The following is a 23,284-nucleotide window of genomic DNA, read 5'->3' on the forward strand; positions in this document are numbered from 1 at the left end:
TTATATTTTCAACAGTTATCTTGCATTTGCCATTCGACCGAAAGATGGGATTCTCCCTAAGACTAAGAAGTTGTGTTAAATGTTCAACGGCAGTAGCAAAATTAGAAAACAAATATCTAGAAAAATTAAACATGACCATATACCTCATTATTTGCGTTGGAGTAACGAAATGAACAATTGCTTCAACTTTAGCAATAAGGGTTAGACATGTTCTTGACATCAGCACCATGAAAACTGATATATTCAACGGGTCATAGTTTTCCTTTCCTCGTTTTTCTACCCCGGACTTGACTTTTTATGAGCAAGTAGGCGGGTGTTTCTAGAAAAGCAGAGGACGCTTACCCTACCGGTACATCTGGTCCATGCTCCCAGTTTTTAGTGGAGTCCGAGTTGCTCGTTTGTTTATGTTACTTTGTATGTATGATTTTAGTTACTTTATGTTTTTTGTTGTGTATGTCTGTTTTCCATGTCGGGTCTTTGTCCCTGCATTACATTATTTTGATTACCGCTATAACCTTGGTTCCCTTGATTACTCCTTGACCTATAGTATGCATTAAGTAGTCAACTGTTGATTTTCAAACTTCGAGATTAACAGTGAGATTAGCAGTTGATAACTTATCAGAAGTTCCCTCTAAATATTTGATGGGATCAGACCACCTATAACCACATACAATTAAATCATCAATATACATGGTAACTTACACACTGTGCATCAAACAGTCACATGTGACGTGTTATTAGTATCTAATATTTCCAAAAGTCCAATGACCATAAAGGGACGACAAAAGATTTTCTCCAACTAGTCAAAAAGGAAAGATAATAGTTGACCGACGCAGAACATAACACAGTTCTATCAGATGCTCTTGTTTCCGTTAAAAAGGTGATTTATTGTCATTAAACAGTCCTAGTTTGGGGAATTTTATACATCGCATCTTCCCATAAGAACTTGAGATAAAGAATACTACAGACATTGTTGATTCGGCCTTATATCTTGACTTACACTTACAAATCGATGGTAAAGGAAACTATTGACAAAGAATACGCAAACGCGATGACTTTTCTTTCCGTATTGTCAACTTTCTTTTCAATTTCAAATTTTCTTTGCAAAATTTCTTCAGTATTTGCGTATAAAGTTCACAAATCACAAATCATAAGTCAGAGCTTGCCGTACCTACACAGACTTTTTGTACCACTCTAGAATTCTTACAGTTAGACTTTTGGAACAGGTTTACTGATGCTTCCAGATTGAAGTCATCACAAGAAGTTACATGGTCGTCATCAGGTACTCGTGGATAGTTACTGTGTTATCTGCACCATAATAACCTATCTGTTGAACGTCTCAAATTTTCTTTCTTTTCTTTTTTTTTCTCCGACTTCGTACTTGACTTTTTATGAGCAACCAAGTTAGTGTTTTTAGAAAAGAAGAGGATGCCTACCCTACCAGTACACCTGGTCAATGCTCCCAGTTTTAAGTGTAATCGATAACATTCTATTGATTTCCGCTGGAATCCTGGTTCAGTTGATTACTCTTTATAAGCATTTAAACAGTAGAAACCGTATTTCAATTGATTACAGAAGAGCTCACTGAATGTGTATTAATCTGATACTTACGATGTTTTATACTAGCAGTTACAAAACCTTATGAAACCATAATTCAACTCAAACAAGTATAATTTGAGGATTTCTTTCGACAAAGTCCTGAAAAAAAAATTCGATATTTATATAATGCCGTTCTATTCCAGAATTTATTGAAAAGGAAATTCATAATCATGCTGATATAAGTTTAAGCACTGTGTTAACAAGATGAGTTTATGTTTAATATCTAGCTAAGAATGTCATACAGTAAAAAGGAACAATGATTAACCCGAAATGACTGAAAGGTAAGATAAAAATGCAGTCACAAAATACTTTTTGTTTATAACAACACCTTGATTCTGCACATCTAGAGCAAGTACATGTTTTTATATCAGTTTCTCCCAAAAAAGGTATAGTGTGAATGCAACATTTTATTTTCAAAAGCGCTTACCAATAATGTATTTACTACCGGTCAGATGCCATCTTGAAATACAAATAAGGAATGTCGGATAACTTTTATGAAATAATGTATACAGAGGAAGATGTTTACAAAATGCTGGAATTTTTAATCGACAACATATTTGTCCAGTGTGGTGGACGTGTTTTTAAAGAAACAGTCGGCATTCCAATGGGAACAAATTGTGCTCCTTTACTTGTTGACCTATTCCGTCACTCTTACGAGGCTGACTTTATAGCTAATCTGATCAGAAAGAAAGAATATCGTTTGGCTAGATCCTTCAATCTCAGTTTCCGCTATATAGATGACGTATTATCTTTAAACAATCCTAATTTCGGGGATTTGATACATCGCATCTACCAAAAAGAACTTGAGATATAGGATACTACAGACACTGTGAAGTCAGCCTCATATCTTGACCTACACTTAGAAATCGATGATAAAAGAAAACTATTGACCAAACTTTACGACAAACGTGATGCCATTTCGTTCAGAATTGTCAACTTTCCTTTCATCTGTGGCAACATCCCTTAGGCTCCTGGGTATGGAGTGTTCAAATCACAACTCATACGTTATGCCAGAGCTTGCCGAAACTACGCAGACTTTTTGTATCGCGCTAGAACTCTAACAAATAGGCTTCTGGAACAGGGTTATGTTGCTACAAGATTGAAGTTATCACTACAGAAGTTTTATGGTCGTCATCAAGAACTCGTGGATCGTAACGGTGGAGCCATCAGCACCATGAAAACTGATTTATTCAACGGGTCATAGGTTTCTTTTCCTCGTCTATCTACCCCGTACTTGACTTTTTATGAGCAACTCGGAGGGTGTTTCTAGAAAAGGAGAGTACGCTTATCCTACCGGTGCACCTGGTCCATGCTCCCAGTTTGTTTTTAGTGCAGTCCGAGTTGCTCATGCACTTTTGTTACTTTGTATGTATGATTGTAGTTTCTTTATGTTCTTTGTTGTGTATGTCTGTTTTCCATGTCTGGTCTTTGTCCCTGGATTAAATTCTTTTGATTACCGCTATAACCTTGGTTCCCTTAATTACTCTTTCATAACGAATCTTTGGCTTTAGTAGAAAACAAAGAAAATAAATAGTCAAAGAATTGTCCCTAACTCTTAGCAATAACACTTTCAAATAAACTCATATTTGCCAATGTAGAACACAGCTTTTTCGTTTTCTTATAACCTTACCATTATATAATGATGTTATAACATACAGTGCAAACAATGTTTTACATATATGTTGGCGATTCAGAACATCTCAAACTGTCATGAATATGCCTATTTTCTGTTCAATAACACATCAGAATAAAGGGCTTTGCAGTTGATTTCTGCTGTAGTGTAAAAGACGGATACTTACGTTTTGATACAAGGGTTGTAAAAACATTCATGCCCATCTTTGTTTCGCCCGAAAGAGTCTATTTTGAGGAAGGATTTCGCCCAAGTCGTTAAAAAATACAGGATATTCATATAATGCCTTCACTATCCGATACTTGTTTTGAGAGAAATTTTGTATACACTGATAGAGCTGCCCGCTGTAAAATGATTTTTTTTTACCTTAATAATATGGCAAAGAACGATGATTCTCTCTATGATATGTTTAAAATTTAAAGTAAATACATGTATGCAATTAATCTTACGAAAATATGTTTCGCCTAAAAGGACACATTTTGAGTATTTGTTTCGCCCAAGCTCTGAGAAAAAATACAGGATATTTTCATAATGCCGTTGTATTCAAGAATTATGATATAAAGTTAAACATTGCATTAAAAACATGAGTTTGCGTTTAATATCTAGCTAAGAATGACCTCCAGTACAAAGAGACAATGATTAACCCTTCAATGGTTGAACAGTAAGATAAATATGCAGTGACAAAATACTTTTTGTTAACAAGAACATCGAGATTCTACACATATAGAGAAAGTCCATATTTTTTCTTTATATCAGTTTCTCGAAAGTAAAGGTATAGTGTGAATATAATATTCTATTTTAAAAAGCGCTAAACAAAGATTTATTTACTACCCGTCAGATGCTATCTTGAACTACAAATTAGGAATGTCGGATAACTTTCATTAAAAAAAAGTGTTTTCATTACGAATCCAGGGCTTTAATAAAAAAAAGAAAATAAATAGTGGAAGAATTGTCCCTAACTCTTAGCAATTACTCTATCAAATAAACTCATATTTGCCAATGTAAAAACAGCTTTTTCGTTTTCGTATAAACTTACCATTATATAATGATGTTATTACATACAGTGCACAAATTTTATACATTTATGTTGGCGATTCAGAACATCTCAAACTGTCATGAACACATATGCCTTAATAAAGTGCTTTGCAGTTAATTTCTGCTGTAGTGTAAAAGACGGATACTTACGTTTTAATACAAGGGTTGTTGAAATTTTCATGCTCATGTTTGTTTCGCCCAAAAGAGTCTTTTGTGAGGAAAGATTTCACCCAAGTCCTAAAAAAAATACAAGATATTCATATAATGCCTTCGCTTTCCGATATTTATTTTGACAGAAATTATTATATACACTGATAGAGCTGCCCGCTGTAAAAAGATTTTTTTCTTTGATCTTAATCAAGTAGAAATTATCATATGGTAACGAACAATGATTCTCCATAAGATATAATTAAAATGTAAAGTATGCAATCAAGTTAAAATACTTTCTTCTGCAATATTGAAATTCTATACATAGTGTATACATTCTTGCTACTTTCATTTCAAAATTTAGAAAAATTGCTTCGAAGCCAATAATCAATAATTACCTACTCATAACAGATGAAAGTTTGAATTCCTCATTAAACACACATATCGGGATAATGTAAATTTAACGAAAGTCTAACTATCTCTACGGCTTGTGATTATTCATTTCTACAAAGAAATTTAGCAATAGAATTTTCTTGAATTCTAAAACATTCACCATTACATGCCCGGACAATTATGTATTCATCAACCTCATATCTTTCAGCATCCGTCAACAAATCAATTCATAACTTCTAGTACAAGCTATACTTGAAATTTAACGCCTATTGTTTTGTTACAAAACCTACAAAAACTGATGCACAGATATGGGATCTTCTAAGAGAAGTCACTCAGATAAAAGAAATATTTTTTTATCATTACATGTATGTCATCTCCAAGAATCATGAGCTCGAACGAATCGATACAAAACCAACATTTTATTGATCAAACACATATTGTCGTTAACGGTTTCGGCCATTCTTAACATCTCAAATTTTTATGAGAACGCAATGTTTCTGTGCATTAAAGCATTAGAAGTCATGTAAAATAATATGTGCATTGCAGTTGATCTGTGCTGAATTGTGTATATGTATGATACTTATGCTTACATTTAAAAGCTGTTCAGATAAATTGTAAAAATATGTTTCGCCCGAAAGAGCGTATTTTAAGGAGAGGATTCTCCTAACTCATGAAAATGATACAATATGTTTTTTTTTATAATTTCATGAAAACGCAATGTTTTTGTGCAATCAAGCATTAGATACCGTCTTTAAATTTATTGCAGTTGAATTTGACGAATGTGTAATATTAGGATACTTATAGTTTAAAACTCACAGTTCACTGGGAAGATTGTTCCATAAAGTGGCAGCTGCCTTGTCGAACCTACGATCACCGTACGATTTCGTTTTCACTCTTGGCGTTTCAAGTGTCACAGAGTTCTGGGAGCGTAGTGATCGTGATGGGCGGTATAGACTCAGAAGTTTTTTGAGATATGCTGGAGCGATACCATGCAGTGCTATAAAAAAGCATAAGATAAGTTTGCATTGATATCGGTATTCAACAGGTAACCAGTGTAGGTCAATTAAACCAAGTGCTATGTGGTTATATTTTCTGCGCCGTGATATCAATTTGGCGGTAGCATTCTGAACTCTTTGAAGCTTGTTCAAGCCACTAGATTTCATGTCATATATAAAGGAGTTGCCGTATTTCAATCTCGATGTTAGAGTTTTGCAAGCACTGTCCGTAATGTAATAACGAATTCGGCCAATCTTTCTGATTGAAAGAAAACATGACTTGGATACAGTGGGAATGTGTTGTTACATGTTTCATGACTTGTCTAAGTGTATCCGATAGGCTAAGAAAATATACAATAAACTCTGGACCCAAAAACAGGTCCCTGCGGAACGCCAAAGTTTAATTTGATCAAGTTGGATTGGATGGCTCCCACGGATACTTGTTGAGTCCTACTTTCTAAATACGAGAGAAACCATGAAAGAGCAGAAATTGCCGTAACGTCGTAATGTACACGTAATAATAATGGGTTAATCATTGTTTCTTTTTTACTGTACGTCATCCTCAGCTAGATATTAAACATAAACTCATGTTGATAATGCAATGCTAAACTTTATATCAGAATTAATATACTTTACATATCAGTAAATTCTGGAATACAACGGCATGATATAAACATCCTGCATTTTATTTCTCAGGATAAGGGCGAAATAAATCCTCCAATTGTGCTCTTTTAGTCGAAACGTAGTTTCGCAGGGTTTTGTATCTGTTAGAATACGAGTTTATTGATCTATTCTATCACTGGCATTTTTAACACAGTAATGTTATGTTCTGAATTTTTTTTTTTCAATGGAAATATTTTTTTATTGTTTTTAATTCTTATTTCATTCAAATGATAAATATATCAATTTCTAGATATTTTTACTTTTGCTATAATTTTTAGATTCAGTAATTCATTCTAATCTTGGTTGAGCTTTAACAGATTGCTCGTCATTCATGAGCTGATGTCCTCAACACAAGCTGCAAGTCGTGTGGATATTTCGGAGCAGTTGTCAATTGGTTCAATTACTAAATATATCTGCGAATCATTAGCGTAACAATGATTAAGCATGTCATGTTGTCTGAAAATTTCTATCTAATATTTTTATACTATTTAAAAAATGTTTTAATACTTAATTATGCTTTAATTACATAGTTTATAATTATTTTTTGTTTTTGTTTTTGTTCGTCTTTTCTTTTCTTACTTTACAAATTTCTATATATTAGATACATAATTACTGTTCTGAAAAATATTTCTCTTTTCACATTCTTTTGTATAATTTTAGGTGTTGATTACTACGTACTTTGTATTGTATATCATTTATATGCTGTAAAGCGCTTAGAGTAAATGCTGTTTAGATTGGCGCTATATAAATATTGTAAATAATAACTAAAAAAAATGGTGTTGTCATCACCAAGCTAAAAGCTTAGAAGAATGATTTAGTAAGTATGCCTTAGAAGAAAACTCGAATAATAAACAAGAAAAGTCTGATACATTTGATTACAAAGAAATAATTATATCAGTACGAATTTGTGGATAATAATGCATTACAAAACAGGATTTATCCTACTTATTTCTCCATTACATTCCTGAAGATTATTAATCAACCTCATAATTCGTTGACATGAATTTGATATTTTTCTGGTACAAAAGGAAGTGTAATCAAGAGAACCAAGATTCTAGCAGAAAAGAAAATAATATATACCAGGGACAAAAACAGACATCAGTAACAGGCACACACAACGAATGACATGCAATAACCAAAATAATACTTTACCCTTAACGAAATGTTTTATCACATATACTGCAACGACTAATGTAACTGTAGCCTTGGTTACATAATTTAATCAATCATAAATTGAAAAAAAATCTGATAAAATTATGTTTGCCATTGTTGAATTGATATCATACTTGATATATTTGTGGAAAACGAATGCTTTATTGATTATACCTATCTGATCAGTATTGCATTTTATTATTCATCAAATAAAAAAAGAAATAAATAAGTTTGGGATGCAATAACGGGACAGATTTTTATTCTAACAAAAAAACTTAATTAAACACAAATGCCCATTTACATTTGTATAGGGAGCAGCAGACGATTTGACATTCTTTCAATCAAACTTGTGAAGGATCATTGTCTGATACGTAGTTATCTAAAGAAGAAGCATATACATCCCCGGGTTGTATCAACCATAGTATTGTAAATCGTTTGTTTGATCTCTTATAAGTTACAAGTAATGATAATGCGACAGTAAACGACGCCTACATGATTCAGAAATGCCTCAGTATATCTGCTTGTAACGACACCGAGTCATCGATCTCAAGTTTTTTTTTCTCCGTGGTTATTGAGTAAAGTGAGAATTTTCCTACTAAACAATGGACTCCTACAAAGCCCGCAATGTAGCAATTGGTTAAATCTTGCAGTTTATTTATACACCTGTCATCTCTGGTAGCCTTGATAGAGAATAATATGAATTTTTATCTTATATGACAGAAGTAGCTAATATTTTGACAAACATTTCTCCTTAATTACTTCTTCACATACCGACTTTACACGCTATGCAGTTTGATGACTAAACTGTTTAATGACATTACTTTCATTATTAATTATTTCAACAATTCTTTCTGTATCTATTAGAAGGTATAACATATCTGTGACATAACATCCTGTTGTCAGAAAACAAGGACAAAAGCAAATTATGTGTAAATACAACACGTCAATATTTTATAAATTTTGTTTAACTAGGTCAACATAGTACATTATAGTAAATTTTGATATTAATGTCTATGTCCAAATAAGGACAAAACGTCATTTGTCTGTTAGATATTTCCAACCAATCAAATTGTGTTGTAATGTATTTTACATCGGTTAACAACTGTCTCTACAATATATATATATATATATATAATAAAGAAATTAATGAATTTGTAAAGTTCGTTCAATGACGATTATTCACGTATTGACGATATAGGCAGGTACCCAGATGAAAGGGCATTAAACCGAAACGGGTGACTAAATCAGTTTCAGGTTAAGATATGTCATACATTGGCATACTGGGTATTCGCATGCAAAAGAAAAAGGAATGTAAGTTTCACCTAAAGTCATATATTTTGAGTGAAATTTTTCTCTCAAACTGACAAAGGCGCATATATATATATATTCGCCCTTGGCTTTTTGGGCGAATACGATATTTTCCGATATTGGAAGAATTTGTTTGGTCGTAAATATTTATTAAATTATGAGGCATTTTTTTTAATATCGGAGGTTATATAGTGTTATTTTTTGCTGGTCAATCGATTGGTCAGTTGTATTTTTAGTTTAATTTGATAAAAAAAGTTCTCCCGATCAAATTTCTCCCTTATTATATAATACTCAAGTGAAAAAAGATGTTTTGAAACATGGATAGGTTGTGGGAACCAGGAAAAGAGGATCATTTTTTAGGGTAAGTGTAACACATTATCAACAACAGCATTTTCGTTGAGATTTTCTCACCATTTCAATAAAGAAAGACACTTTTTAAAAGGATTGAAGAGCAAAATTTTCTCATGAAAAATTCTACGATTGTATGGGACTTGAATGTTCCAGAACAGAGCCTCGAAAGATGGCCACACCCATACATGCGTTTTTTCTGACTGTTATCCGAACCTAGTCATTCCAAACAGGTAACCACCCTTTTGCTATAAGGAATTTATCGGACCTTTTCATAATTGAGGATAATTAGACCCGAGACGATTTGACAATCTTCTTCAATATTACTTTTTACAAAAAATATGAAATTGGTTGGTCAACAAGATTTGGTGTCTCCTTGATTAGGACAGCTCCTACTTAGTGAAATTAGCACTTGATAAATTATCAGAAGTTTGCTCTAAATATTGATGGGATCAGACCAGTACTACATACAATTGAATCATCAATATGCATGCTTAACAAACTTACACACTGTGCATCAATCAGTGACGTGCTATTAGTATCTATTATTTCCAATAGTCCAACGAGCATAAAGGGACGAGTAAAGATTTTCACAAACTAGTGAAAAAGGAAGGATAATAGCTGACCGACGCAGAGCATAACATTGTTCACTCAGATCCTTTTGTTTCCGTTATAAAGGAGATTTATAGTCAATAAACAATCTAGTTTCGGGAATTTTATACATTGCATCTACCCATAAGACCTTGAGATAACGAATACTAAAGCCACTGTCAATTCGGCCTTATATCTTGACCTACACTAACAGATCAATGGTCAATGACATTATTGACAAACAATACGACAAACGCGATGACTTTTCTTTCCGTATTGTCCACTTCCTTTTCGTCTAAGGCAACATCTCTTCAATATTTGCGTATAAAGTTCAAAAAGCAAAAGTCATAAGTCAGAGCTTGCCGTAACTACAACGACTTTTTGTATCACGCTAGAATTCTTACAGTAAGGCTTTTGGAACAGGATTACTGATGCTTCAAGATTGAAGTCATCACACAGTTTCATGATCGTCATCAGGAACTCGTGGATAGTTACTGTGTTATCTGCACCATGATAACCTATTTGTTGAACGTCTCAAACGTCCTTTTTTCTTTTGTCTACATCGGACTTTTAATGAGCAACCCAATTAATGTTTCTAGAAAAGCAGAGATGCCCATCCTACCAGTGCACCTGGTCAATGCCCCCAGATTTAAGAGTAATCCGAGCTGCTCATTTACCTTGTATGTATTATTTTAGTTACTTTATGTTCTTTGTTGTGTTTGTGTGTTTCCCATGTCTACTCTTCGTGCATTGATAACATTCTTTTGATTTCCGCTGGAATCTTGTTTCTATTGATTACTCTTTCTAAGCATTTAAACGGTAGAAACTGTAATTCAATTGATTACAGAAGAGCTCACTGAATGTATATTTATCTGATACTTACGATGTTTTATACTAGCAGTTACAAAACCTTGTGAAACCATAATTCATCTCATAAAAGCATAATTTGAGGATTTCTTTCGCCCAAGTCCTGAACAAAAAATATAGAATGTTTATGTAATGCCATTGTATTTCATAATTTATTGAAAGGGAAATTCATACTCATTCTGAAAAAAAAATATTTGCATTGCATTAACAACATGAGATTATGTTCAATATCTAACTGAGAATGACATATTGTAAAACCAACATGAACAATGATTATCTCTAATGATTGATAAGTAAAATAAAATATACATGCAATGAAAAAAAAATCTACTTTCTGTTTACAACAAAATCGTGATTCTGCACATAAAGAGCAAGTCCAGGGTTTTTTTCTCCTAACAGTTTCTCCCAAAAACGTATAGTGTAAATGCAACTTTTTTATCTAAAGCACTAAACTACAAATAAGAATGTCGGATACTTTTATTAGTGGTAACAAAGAAAACAAATAGTCACTTATCCCTAGCTCTTAGTAATTACTCTATCACATTTCCTAACGAGAAGTAAGTATTACATAAATTCAAATTTGTCAATGTAAAAACATAGCTCATTCGTATTCGTACAAACTAACCATTATATAATTATGTCATTACATACAGTGCAAAGATTATTCTGCGTATGGAGTGTTCATATTACAACTCATACGTTATGCCTTGGCATTCCGAGACTACGCACACTTCTTTTTGTATCGCGATATAATTCTAACAAATAGGCTTCTGGTGCAGGATTATGTTGCTACAAGATTGAAGTTATTTCTACAAAGGGTTTATGGTCGTTACTATGAACTCGTGGGTCGTTACGGTGTATCAATCTGCACCATGAAAACTGATTTGTTCGACGTGTCATAGTTTTCCTTTCCTCTTTCTTCTACCTTCACTTGAATTTTTATGAGCAACTCTGCAGGTGTTTCCAGAGAAGCAGAGGACGCTTATCATACCGGTACACCTGGTCCATGCTCTCAGTTTTTAGTGAAGTCCGAGTTGCTCATTTGCTTTTGTTACTTTGTATGCATGATTTTAGTTACTCTATTTTCTTGTGTATGTCTGTTTTCCATGTCTGGTCTTTGTCCCTGGATTACATTCTTTTGATTACCGCCATAACCTTGGTTCCCTTGGTTACCCTTTCAAATTATATGTAGAAAAGCGATGGAAATGGCCACAAAATGCCGCATGACCCTACGTTTTGAAAGTTATCTTTGTCTCATGAACCTTAAGGAGTGATATATAAAACTGCTTGATTTTTACAGGTTTATTCACAAGGGGCATCACTTAAAACATGGGTTTGCATTGGAAGCGATGGGTGTTTTTTACTGAATTTATTCCTACAAAGATAATTAGATATAGAATGATATTAATTGCTAACACTTTTATCATTACCCGCCGACATGATAATGTATTCATCAACCCCATTTCTGTCAACATAAATATAATATGAGATCTTCTAGTACAAGAAATACTTTAAAGTTAACGCCTATTGTTTTATTATATATACCGCAAAAAAACTAATCCACAGATAGGGGATCTTTGAGGAGGATTGTAAGAGGAAAATATATTTTTCATAAGTATTTCATCTCTAAGAATGAGCTTGATTGTATCATTATTAAGATACAAAACCAATAATTCTTTGATCAAACTCATATTGTCGTGAAAGGTTTCAGCCAATCTAACATCTCAAACTTTCATGAAATCGCCATGTTTCTGTTCAATAACGCATAATAATTCCTTAATCAGGTACATTGCAGTTGATTTGTACAGTAGTGTAAAAGACGGATACTTACACTTTTATGTGCTGAATTGTATAAATGTATGACACTTATGCTTACATTTAAAAGCTGTTCAGATATATTGTAAAACATGTTTTGCTCGAAAGAGCGTATTTTGAGGAAAGCATTCGCCTAATTCCTAAACATGAAATGATATATTTTTATAATTTCATTAATACGCAATGTTCTTGTGCAATGATGCATTAGATGCCGTCTTTAAATTTATTGCAGTTAAGTTAAACGTATATGTAATAATAGGATACTTACAGTTGCATATTCTGGCAGATTCAAAACCTTTCGAAACTATTTTTGACCTAAAATAGCACAATTTGAGGATTTGTTTCGCCCAAATCATGAGAAAAAAAATACAGGATATTTATATATTGCCATTGCATTCCAGAATTTACTGAAATGTAAAGCATATCAATTCTGATATAAGGTTAACATTATATTAACAATATGGGTTTATGTATAATATCTACCTAAGAATGACATACAGTTAAAAGAAACAATGATTAACCCTAAAATGATTGAAAGGTAAGATAAATATGCAGTGACAAAATTCTTTTTTGTTGACAACAACATCGTGATGATGCACATAGAGAGCAAGTCCATATTTTTTAACAACGAAAATGAATGCACAAGTATGGGATCTTTTAAGAGAAATTATTCACATCAAACGAAAAATATATATTTTAATTACAGTTAATTTGTGCTGAATTGTGTAAATGTATGATACTTATGCTAACATTTAAGAGCTGTTCAGATATATTGTGAAAATATATTGCACCCGAAACAGCACATTTTGAGGAAAGGATTCGCCTAACTCCTGAAAATAATATAATATATATATATATATTTTTAATTTCATGAATACGCAACATTTTTGTGCAAGTAAGCATTATATATGTCTTTAAATTTAATGCAGTTGAGTTTAACGAATGTGCAATGATAGGATTCTTGAGGTTTTATATTCTAGCAGATAAAAAACCTTGCAAAACTATGTCTGGTCCAAAAGAGCACAATTTGAGGATTTGTTTCGCCCAAGTCCTGAGAAAAAATACAAGATATTTATATAATGTTGTTGTATTTCAGAATTTAAAATAATTTTAAAGTATATTAATTCTGATATCATTGCATTAAAACATGAGTTTATATTCAATATCTAGCTAAGAATGACATATAGAATGAAGAAACAATGATTAACCTTAAAATGATTGAAACGTAAGATAAATATGCAGTGACAAAATACTTTTTTGACAACATCGAGATTATTCACGTATTGAGCAAATCCATCTTTTCTATATCAGATTCCCCCAAAAAGGTATAGTGTGAAATGAATATTTTTTTTCAAAAGCTTTAAACAATAATTTATTTGCTACCCGTCAGATGCTATCTCGAACTACAAATTAGGAATATCGGATAACATTCATAAAATAATGGCGTCATTACTAATTGTTGTTTTATTAGTAACAAAGAAAATAAAAAGAATTGTCAAAACTTATGAATTTTCAACTCTTTATACTTCTATTCCCCATACTCAATTAAAATCCCGATTTAAAAACATTATGCATATTTGTTTTTCCAAAAAAAAGATGGTACAAATATATAGTTCTTGGTAGAAATTTCTCACACTTTGTAAGAAATATTTGTCCAGTGTCGTCGACGCATTTTTTCAACAAATGGTCGTTATTCCAATGGGAATAAATTGTGCTTCTCTACTTGCTGAGCTATTACTTCACTCTTATGAGGCTGACTTTATAGCAGATCTGATAAGAAAGGAGGAATATCGTTTACCTAGATCCTTTGATCTCAGTTTCCGCATTATAGAAGATGAATTATCTTTAAACAATCCTAATTTTGGGGATTTGATACATCGCATCTACCCCAAAGAACATGAGATCAAGGATATGACAAACACTGTGAAGTCAGCCTCACATCTTGACCTACACTTAGAAATCGATGGTAAAGGAAAACTATTGACCAAACTTTACGATTATCGTGATGACACTTCATTCAAAACTGTCAACTTTCCTTTCATCTGTGGCAACGTCCATACAGGACCTGCGTATGGAGTGTTCATATCACATTTCAAAAATTATGCCAGAGCTACCCAGACTTTGTATATCTCGCTAGAATTCTAACAAATAGGCTCCTGGAGCAGCGATTATGTTGTTACAAGATTGAAGTCATCACTACAAAAATTTTATAGCCATCACCATGAACTCGTGGATCGTTACAGTGTATCAATCTGCGCCATAAAAATGATTTGTTCAACGTGTCATAGTATTCCTTTCTTCTTTCCTCTACCCCGGACTTGACTTTTTGTGAGCAACTCGGTGGGTATTTATAAAGGGGCAAAGGACGTTTGCCCTACCAGTGCACCTTGTCGATGCTCCCTGTTTTTAGTGGAGTCCGAGTTGCTCATTTGCTTTTGTTGCTTTGTATGTATGGTTTTGGTTACTCTTTGCTCTTTGTTTTGCATGTCTGTTTTCCATGTCTGGTCTTTGTCCCTGGATTACATTATTTTGATTACCGCTAGAACCTTGGTTCCCTTGATTACTCCCCAACTCCTAGCAAATACTCTATCACATTTCCTAGCTAGAAGTGAGTATTCGTCACACTCATATTTGTCAATGTAAATAATAACTAATTCGTTTTCATGTAATCTTAATTATATAATGATGTTATTACATACAGTGCAAAGGTTATTATAGGTATGTTGGCGATTCAAAACATCTAAACATTTCGACAAAACGCCATGTTTTCACTTACGCATAAAGATTCCTAAAAAAAAAGAGTATTGCAGTTTATTTGTGCTGTAGTGAAAAAAAAAATCTAGTGCGTTCTCCCATAATATCGAGATTGGATTACGGCATCTTCCTTTTATATGGCGTGAAATCTTGTGCCTGTAACAAGCTTCAAAGAGTTTAGAATACTGTCGCTAGATTGATATCACGACACAGGAAATATGACCACATAACACCTGTGTTAATTGACATACACTAGTTGACTGTTCCATTCCGATGTCAATACGAAGTTATCTTATGCGTTTTTAAAGCACTGCATGGTATAGCTCCAGCATATCTCCAAGAGCTTCTGACTCTATATCGCCCATCAAGATCACTACGCTCCCAGAACTATGTGATACTTGAAGCGCCAAGAGTGCAAACGAAATCGTACGTTGATCGTGGGTTCGACAAGGTAACTGCCACTTTATGGAATAATCTTCCCGGTGAACTAAGAGTTTTAGACAATTTTAACATTTTTAAATCCAGACTTAAAACTTCATCTTTTTAGGACAGCTTATGGTGCTTTTTTTTTTTTTTTTTTTATAAATTTTGACGTTATTATGTTTTATTGATGTTCTATTTTATCAATGGTATTTTTAACACACTATTTTTCAAATGGTAACATTTCTTATTGTTTTTAATTCTTATTCATTTAAATGATAAAGTATTTATATATAACCTATTCCCTAGATATTTTTTTTACTTCTGCCATAATATTTAGATTCAGTAATTATCTTATTTTTTTACCATTGAAATAATGTTTTGATACTTAATTATGCTTTAATTACATAGTTTGTAATTTTTTTTGTTCGCCTTTTCTGTTTTGGTTTTAAAAATTTCTATATCTAAGATAAATGATTACAGTACTGCATAATTTTTTTTTATTTTCACTTTAATTTGTATAATTGTAGGTGTTGATTACCACGTACTTTGTATTGTATATCATTTATAAGCTGTGAAGCGCTTAGAGTAAATGTAGTTTAGATTGGGGCTATACAAATATTGCAAATAATAATAATAATAATAATAAAAATCAGATCAAAAATGATTTATTTATATTTATGTTTGTCATCACCAAGCCAAAAGCTTCGACGAATGATTTATTAAGTATGCTTCAGAAGATAACTAGAATAATAAACAAGAAAAGTCTGATACATTTGATTACAAAGAAAATATTATATCAGTACGATTTTGTGGATATAATGCATTACAAAAACATGATCAAGGAATGTATCCTACTAATTACCCCATTACATTCCTAACGATTATTAAACAACCTCATAATTCGTCGACATGAATTATATGTTTTTTTCTGGAACAAGTGCAATCAAGGGAACCAAGATTCTAGCAGACATCAAAAGAATATAGACCAGGGACAAAAGCAGACATCGAAAACAGACACATACAACGAATGACATGAAATAACAAACAAATAATACTTTACTCTAAACGAAAAGTTTTACTACGTATACTACAACGACTAGGGTATGTTTAGTCTTAGTTTTAACATTTATTTAATTACTTCTTCACATATCGAGTTTACACGCTATACGGTTTGACGACTAAATTGTTTAATGACATTCCTTTCGTTATTAATTATTTCAACATTTCTTAATCTATTTGAAGATGTAACAAATCTATGACATAATATCATGTTGTCCGAAAAGAAGGACAGAAATCAAATTATGTGTAAACAAAACATGCCAATATTTTATAGATTTGTTTATCTTTAACTAGGTCAACATAGTGCATTATAGTAAACTTTGTTAATAATTTCTATGTCCAAATAAGGACTATATGTCATTTGTCTGTTAGATATTTCCAACCAATCAAATTGTGTTGTAATCCGATACACGCACCAAAAAGTATATGTTACATTTTGAAACTTTATATTTTTAATAAATTTTATTGCTTTTGTGTTTTTTTTTTGGAAAATCATTACGGAATTGTGATTCTATATTTTACATCCATTAACAACTGTCTCTACAATATATATATATAAAATAAGAAAGAAATTAATGATTTTGTAAGGTTCGCTCAACGACGATTATTCACCTATTGACGATATAAGCAGGTAAGCAGATGAAAGGGCGTTAAATCGAAACGGGTGAATACACCAGTTTCAGATTAGTGCATGTTATAAATTGGCATACTGGGTACTCACATGCAAAAGGAAAAGGCATACAAATATGTAAAAGAAGTTAAATTGTACACTTGAAAATTAGGGCGACACCACTTTTTTCGCCTAAATAAAAGTTTCGCCTAAAATCATTTATTTTGAGTAATTTTTTTCCCCCAAATTGGCAAAGGCGAGTATATATATATATATATATATATATATATATATATATATATATATATATATATATAAGGCAAAACATTCAACAAAATTAGGATAACTGCAGTACAAATTCCAAATTATAGTAAAAGATGGTACTGACAAACATTTAAAAAAATGTAGTTCCCTTTTAACTTGGTAACAAAATGCATTTTATTTCTTTTTTTATTAAAATAATGGTCAGACAGACCAGAAGTTGCATACACACAAATAATGATTTCCCCTTAATAAAATACTTCAAAACATGCATAAAAACTCCTTACGAATCTAGTTGTGACAAAATACATATTTAAATGGTAGTTTAAATTAAAAAAAATGTTGGTAATTTTATTTGCTTTATTTCAACATCTAAGAATAATAAAACTAGCGTTTCAAATCAAGTATAAACAAAAACATGCATTTACGATTTGTTAGTTGTATGTATCACTGTGATACATCAGTGTAAAGAATTTACTAGATTGTTGCGATTCTGCTAATTTCCATGGTAATTTATATTGCTAATCTTGTCAACGATTATTGTAAGTAAGTATCATAACTCAATTACATTTCCGTTTTAACGAAAGCGAAAATTATAAACCTGTTTATTTTTTAGTAGTAACGGTATAGAAATCATAAGATGAAATCCATCCAAATAGGATCCACATTAATTTTGGTAATCATTTTGTAAATTACCATCATGTTAAATTTCCAAATACTTTTATATAAGGAAAATAAGTTACAGTCTGAATATGATTCATTACCTCAAAAGAAGGCAAACAAGAAATCATACAACTTGATCTCAAATTCAAAGTTCAAGGTCTGGACCTTAGGTAACGACCCAGATAAAATGCGTATTTCAAAATGCCAACTATCTAACAAATACAATTATCATGCCCAATATCTGTTAAATAAAGTCAAAATAATTATTCGTCAGACTTATGTTCTCGTGCGGGCTAATATAAAAACATAACGTGTCCTTATTTTAATGACGTAACTGCAACACCTGCAACTTGGAAATATAACAACTTATGATTTAAATGAGACAGTTCAAATCCTTAGCTACTGATTAATCTATTATACTGAGCAACAGAAAAACACATCTTATATTTCTAGTTTAAACTATTTTACAAATTTTAAGTATAAGGTCAAAATCAAAAATTTGACAAAAAAATCATTTTCACAGAATTACCCTCTATGGATTCCGCAAACAAAATGCCAAACGTTTAGTTGACTACAGTAATTACAATACTTTGGTGCGTACTGATTACTATTGTTATAAAAAAAAAATGTTTTTCACTAATCTACACTTCGGTTGTCTCTAAACTTAATTCAAATGTTTCATTGTCAAAGGCGTGTTTGAAATCTGTATTGAGTAGTTCGTCATCATCACCCGCAGGTGGAGTGTGCATCATATTTGATTCTCCACGTTCTCGTTTGTGTTGTTCAAGAACCATTGCAAGGGCGTCAGCTTCACCCTGTATTGCCCCGGTTTCATCAAACATGTCCATGACGGCTACCTTTTCTTCATCACCACCAATCGGTGCTTTTTTCTCAAATTGCATGGAGTCATAGGATGCGACGCTAAAATACATCACAAATTTAAACAAAGTTATTTGTGTATACTGTACTGAATGTTAAAGTGTAATCAAGGGAACCAATGTTCTAATAACACTAAGCAACTAAAATAATATATAGAAATTAACAAAAGGCAAGTAAACAACTCGGACTCCACTAAAAACTGGGAGGATGGACAAGGTGCATCGGTAGGGTAAGCTTTCTCTCCTTTTCAAGACAAATGCGCCCAGTTATTCATAATAAATCAAGTCAGGGGTAGATGGAAGAAGAGTAAAGGAAAGGAAAACTATGACACAATTAGCAAATCAGTTTTCATGGTTCGGATGGATACATCGTAAAAATCACGAGTTCATGATGGCGACAATAACACTTCTGTAGTGATTAGTTCAATCTTGTAGCAACACAGCCCTATTCCAGAAGCCTTACTGTAAGAAATGTAGCGTGATACAAAAAGTCTGCGTAATTAGGGCAAGCTCTGGCATAATATATAAGTTGTGATATAAAGACTTTATACGCAGGTGCTGAAGGAATGTTTCCACAGATGAAAGAAAAGTTGAAAATTCTAAACGATAAGTCATCACGTTTGTCTTAAAGTTTGCTCTATAGTTTTCCAATTCTTTATGTTCATACTAAGCGTAAGGACAAAAACAAAAACAGAAGATGTAAAGAGTATAAATGTATTAGATAATTAGTGTTTTAAAATTTGCAGTTGATATGTTTACTAAGCAAAGATTTTGAAATACAAATCACAGACTTTACTGACACGTTTAAGTTATTAAGGGGCTTTATTGAAGAGATGTATAGCAATGAACATTCAAAGAAATAATAACCTCGTGTTGTCTTCGTATCGTTTGTAGTCGACAGTATTAAACTCTGCTTCTTTATCCAGGAGTGGATTAGTGCTATATAATGAAAAGATTCAGTAATTTATTTTTAGTATATGCCAGTAAAGTATTTTCACAGATTCATAAAACATATTTCTTTGAGAATAAAGTTTGTTAAATTGATTGAATTTTTATCACCCGATAAATAACTGAACAAATAATCAGGCCGCTTTTACTTCTTTTATTTTGTAGGTGATCTAATTTCTCTCTAAGAAAAGAGTTTAAAACTCTTTGTCCATTGTCTAATTGACTAGATATGATAATACATCGAGGAATTTTTATTCATCAAAGGAATACCTATTCTGTTTTCTGAAGGAACATGTAACATGGTAAACATGTAACTCGCTGTAATATTTATTTTGATTAGATACTTAATACTAATTCAAATACTGAACTGCAATGTAGTCGTTACTGTGTTTTGCGTTTCCCTTTGTTTTTGGTTTAGATAAATTTAAACTAGAATGAACGTTGATTGAGCCTCTATATCTTACTTGTCTGTGAATTATAAACGCCCAACATACAATACAAAATTTCATCTAGGGAGTAATATGGTCATTAATTGGAAATAGTAAATAACCAAAATATTATCAAGAGTGCCGAAGAACACCAAGATTTAACGAGTGTGCGGAACTTGTTCTGTGTAAAAATTAAATCATCAAGCTTTCTTTGCAATCGATTATCCTACACAGGCAAAATTATTTCACATGATTTTCACACGAATTTCACATGATTTTCACCTGACTTGAGCAAATAAACTTAGTGACAGAGTTCACGAGAAATTCGGGTGAATGGAGCCTTCACGTGAAATTCACACGAAATGTGCACATGAAATTCGTGTTTAGTGAAATTCATATGAATTTCATGTGAAACTCGATTAACATGAATTTTACGTGAAAAATACTTGCCTGTGTATTTACTATATATATATTTTCTTCATAGGTCATCGATATTTTAAATATGAATTTTAAATTCTGGATTGGCGAGTTGATATTAAAGTTATGACGTTTTTGTGGGAGCACACGGATTGGAATTAGCGATTTTATTTCACAGTGTGAATTATCGAAATGTATTGCACTGGGAACATTCGATAAAACACTGCTGTCTATATAACAAAACATTTTACTTATATAACGTAACAAAATACCTACCAACAAAATATATGAGAATAATTAGGTAAGACGTTTGCCATGAACCGATAAAGAAAGGTATGACAAAGATATAAATAACATGGAAATACGCAATACATGTAAACTTCACCTAGACACTTGGCTTGATACCAGTCAGATAAATTCAAATGAAAAGGGCAATTGGATATGTCAGTACACTCACCTTTTAGCATACAGGTTAGTTCCTGGGTGACTCTCTTTTAAATCTACATCTATAACATTGAACATAACGGTAGTAATGTCTTTTTGCATTTTGTAACAATAATTGAAGTATGCATAATTGAAACATTAATTGATTGTTTTAACTGCATATCACAACATAATTATATAAACAGTGTTAGTTAGATATACTTTAAAACTAATGCTTTCAAGTCAATAAAATATGTGAAGTGCAAATCATATATTCCGTACTTTCTTCTTTTAACTGATAAATACTTACCAACTATGGTTTTGGTGGTAGCAGCTTTAAGCTTCCTTTGGTACCTAATTTGAACAGAAAAATATTAAACCTTTAAAACGGAGTTCACATAAATTACTTATCACATATTTCGACTTGCAATGATTAGAAATGGTTAGATATGTGCCAAACCTTTATATAAATAATTCGCTCTTTTCACTTGTGTCCATTAATGAGATGGTTGTAAATAAAATCAAAGAAGCAATAAAAAAGAACATTGCAAAAAGTAAACAAAATAAAGTGTCTATTTTAATCTTCCTTGTAAAATCAATTTAAAAGCTCTACGATTGTGAGTGATCTTTTTTTTTTCAACCTGGACTAAATATTTTATTGACATACAAGTAATGAAACCAAGATCACTCGAAGGCTAACGTTATTGAGGCAAAACGACCCTCTGTAAACAAATAAAAACAAAAACAAACAAAAACTAAAACTAAAACGAAAATAAGTCATTTTTTAACTTCCTTTTTGTTCATTACTAGCTACTTGAGTCAATAGGAATCCAGTGATCAATAACACCTAAGTATGATAATCAACATACTATAAGGTAAACGATTACATGCAACCATTGTGATATACAAATCGTTAACCTTATAAAGATATATTCACATATCAATTAAAAAAAACAAAACAAAACAAAAAACACCAACTCATGTATGATAGTCAACATGAAAATAGCCCGATCTTGAATATAATTTTAAAACAATTAATTAAGCATTAGTCTCCCATTAGTTTTCAGTTATGGACAGTTGTTTTTACATATAAAATATAAGCCTTTTCAAAATAAAACTTTCATTTCAAGCAATGGGGAGGACCCATTTATTTCAAAATATAATACGTTTAATTACCTGGTAATGCTATGGCAGTAACAGAACCCAACGGTAAACACTGTAATTCCAAGTATAACAATTATTCCCACCATTATATATAATGTTTTAATTCCCTCGTCTTCATCATGAGGTAACGTGTCTTTATATTCCTAAAATTAAAAACAAATGTGTGCCTTACATAATACTTTTTTTACAGTATTAATTTAATATTTATATAAGACAAAGTAAAACTAATAAGGAGTAATCAAGGACACCAAAGTCATAGCTATAATCAAAAGTCTGTAATCTAGGGACAAAGACCAGCTATGGAAAACAGATATACACAACAAAACATAAAGTTACTAAAATAATGCATACAAAGTAGTAAAAGCAAATAGGCAACTCGGATTTCACTAAGAACTTAGAGCATGGACCGAGTGCATCTATAGGGAAAGTGTTCTCAGCTAATCAAGAAACACCCGCCGAGTTGTTCAAGTGAAGTCCGGGGTAGACTAAAGAAGAAAGGGAAACTATGACACGTTGAAACAAATCATGGCACAGATGCATATATGGATACATAGTTACGATCCATGAGCCCATGATAACGACAATAAATATTCAGTAGTGATGACCTAAACCTTGTAGCAACATAACCCTATTCCAGAAGCCTATTTGTTAGAATTCTAGCGCCATGCAGATAGTCTGCATAGTTTTGGAAAGCTCTGGTATAACGTGTTAGT

At 32.1% G+C, this 23,284-nt stretch overlaps 1 protein-coding gene across 3 annotated transcripts in view; it reads right to left on the reverse strand.

Moving 5' to 3' along the window:
* Nucleotides 1–17,825: 17,825 nt before the first annotated feature.
* The window catches only part of LOC148620230 (cadherin-23-like), a 69,834-nt gene continuing 64,375 nt past the window's right edge, over nt 17,826–23,284 (reverse strand). For 2 of the 3 annotated variants that reach the window (XM_088580932.1, XM_088580933.1), the window contains exons 33-37: nt 22,584–22,714; nt 21,718–21,761; nt 21,442–21,490; nt 20,059–20,130; nt 17,826–19,234 (exon numbers count right to left, since the gene is read on the reverse strand). In XM_088580932.1, coding sequence (XP_088437058.1) covers nt 18,955–19,234; nt 20,059–20,130; nt 21,442–21,490; nt 21,718–21,761; nt 22,584–22,714 — 576 coding nt within the window. In that variant the 3' untranslated portion in view covers nt 17,826–18,954. Of the gene's footprint in view, nt 19,235–20,058; nt 20,131–21,441; nt 21,491–21,717; nt 21,762–22,583; nt 22,715–23,284 lie in introns of those variants that run through there. The other variant, XM_088580934.1, reaches the window with a different exon arrangement.

Source organism: Perna viridis, chromosome 4, assembly GCF_037379345.1.
Source record: "Perna viridis isolate PV_CMFRI_1.1 ecotype Kerala chromosome 4, ASM3737934v1, whole genome shotgun sequence".
Classification (NCBI taxonomy): Eukaryota; Metazoa; Mollusca; class Bivalvia; order Mytilida; family Mytilidae; genus Perna; species Perna viridis.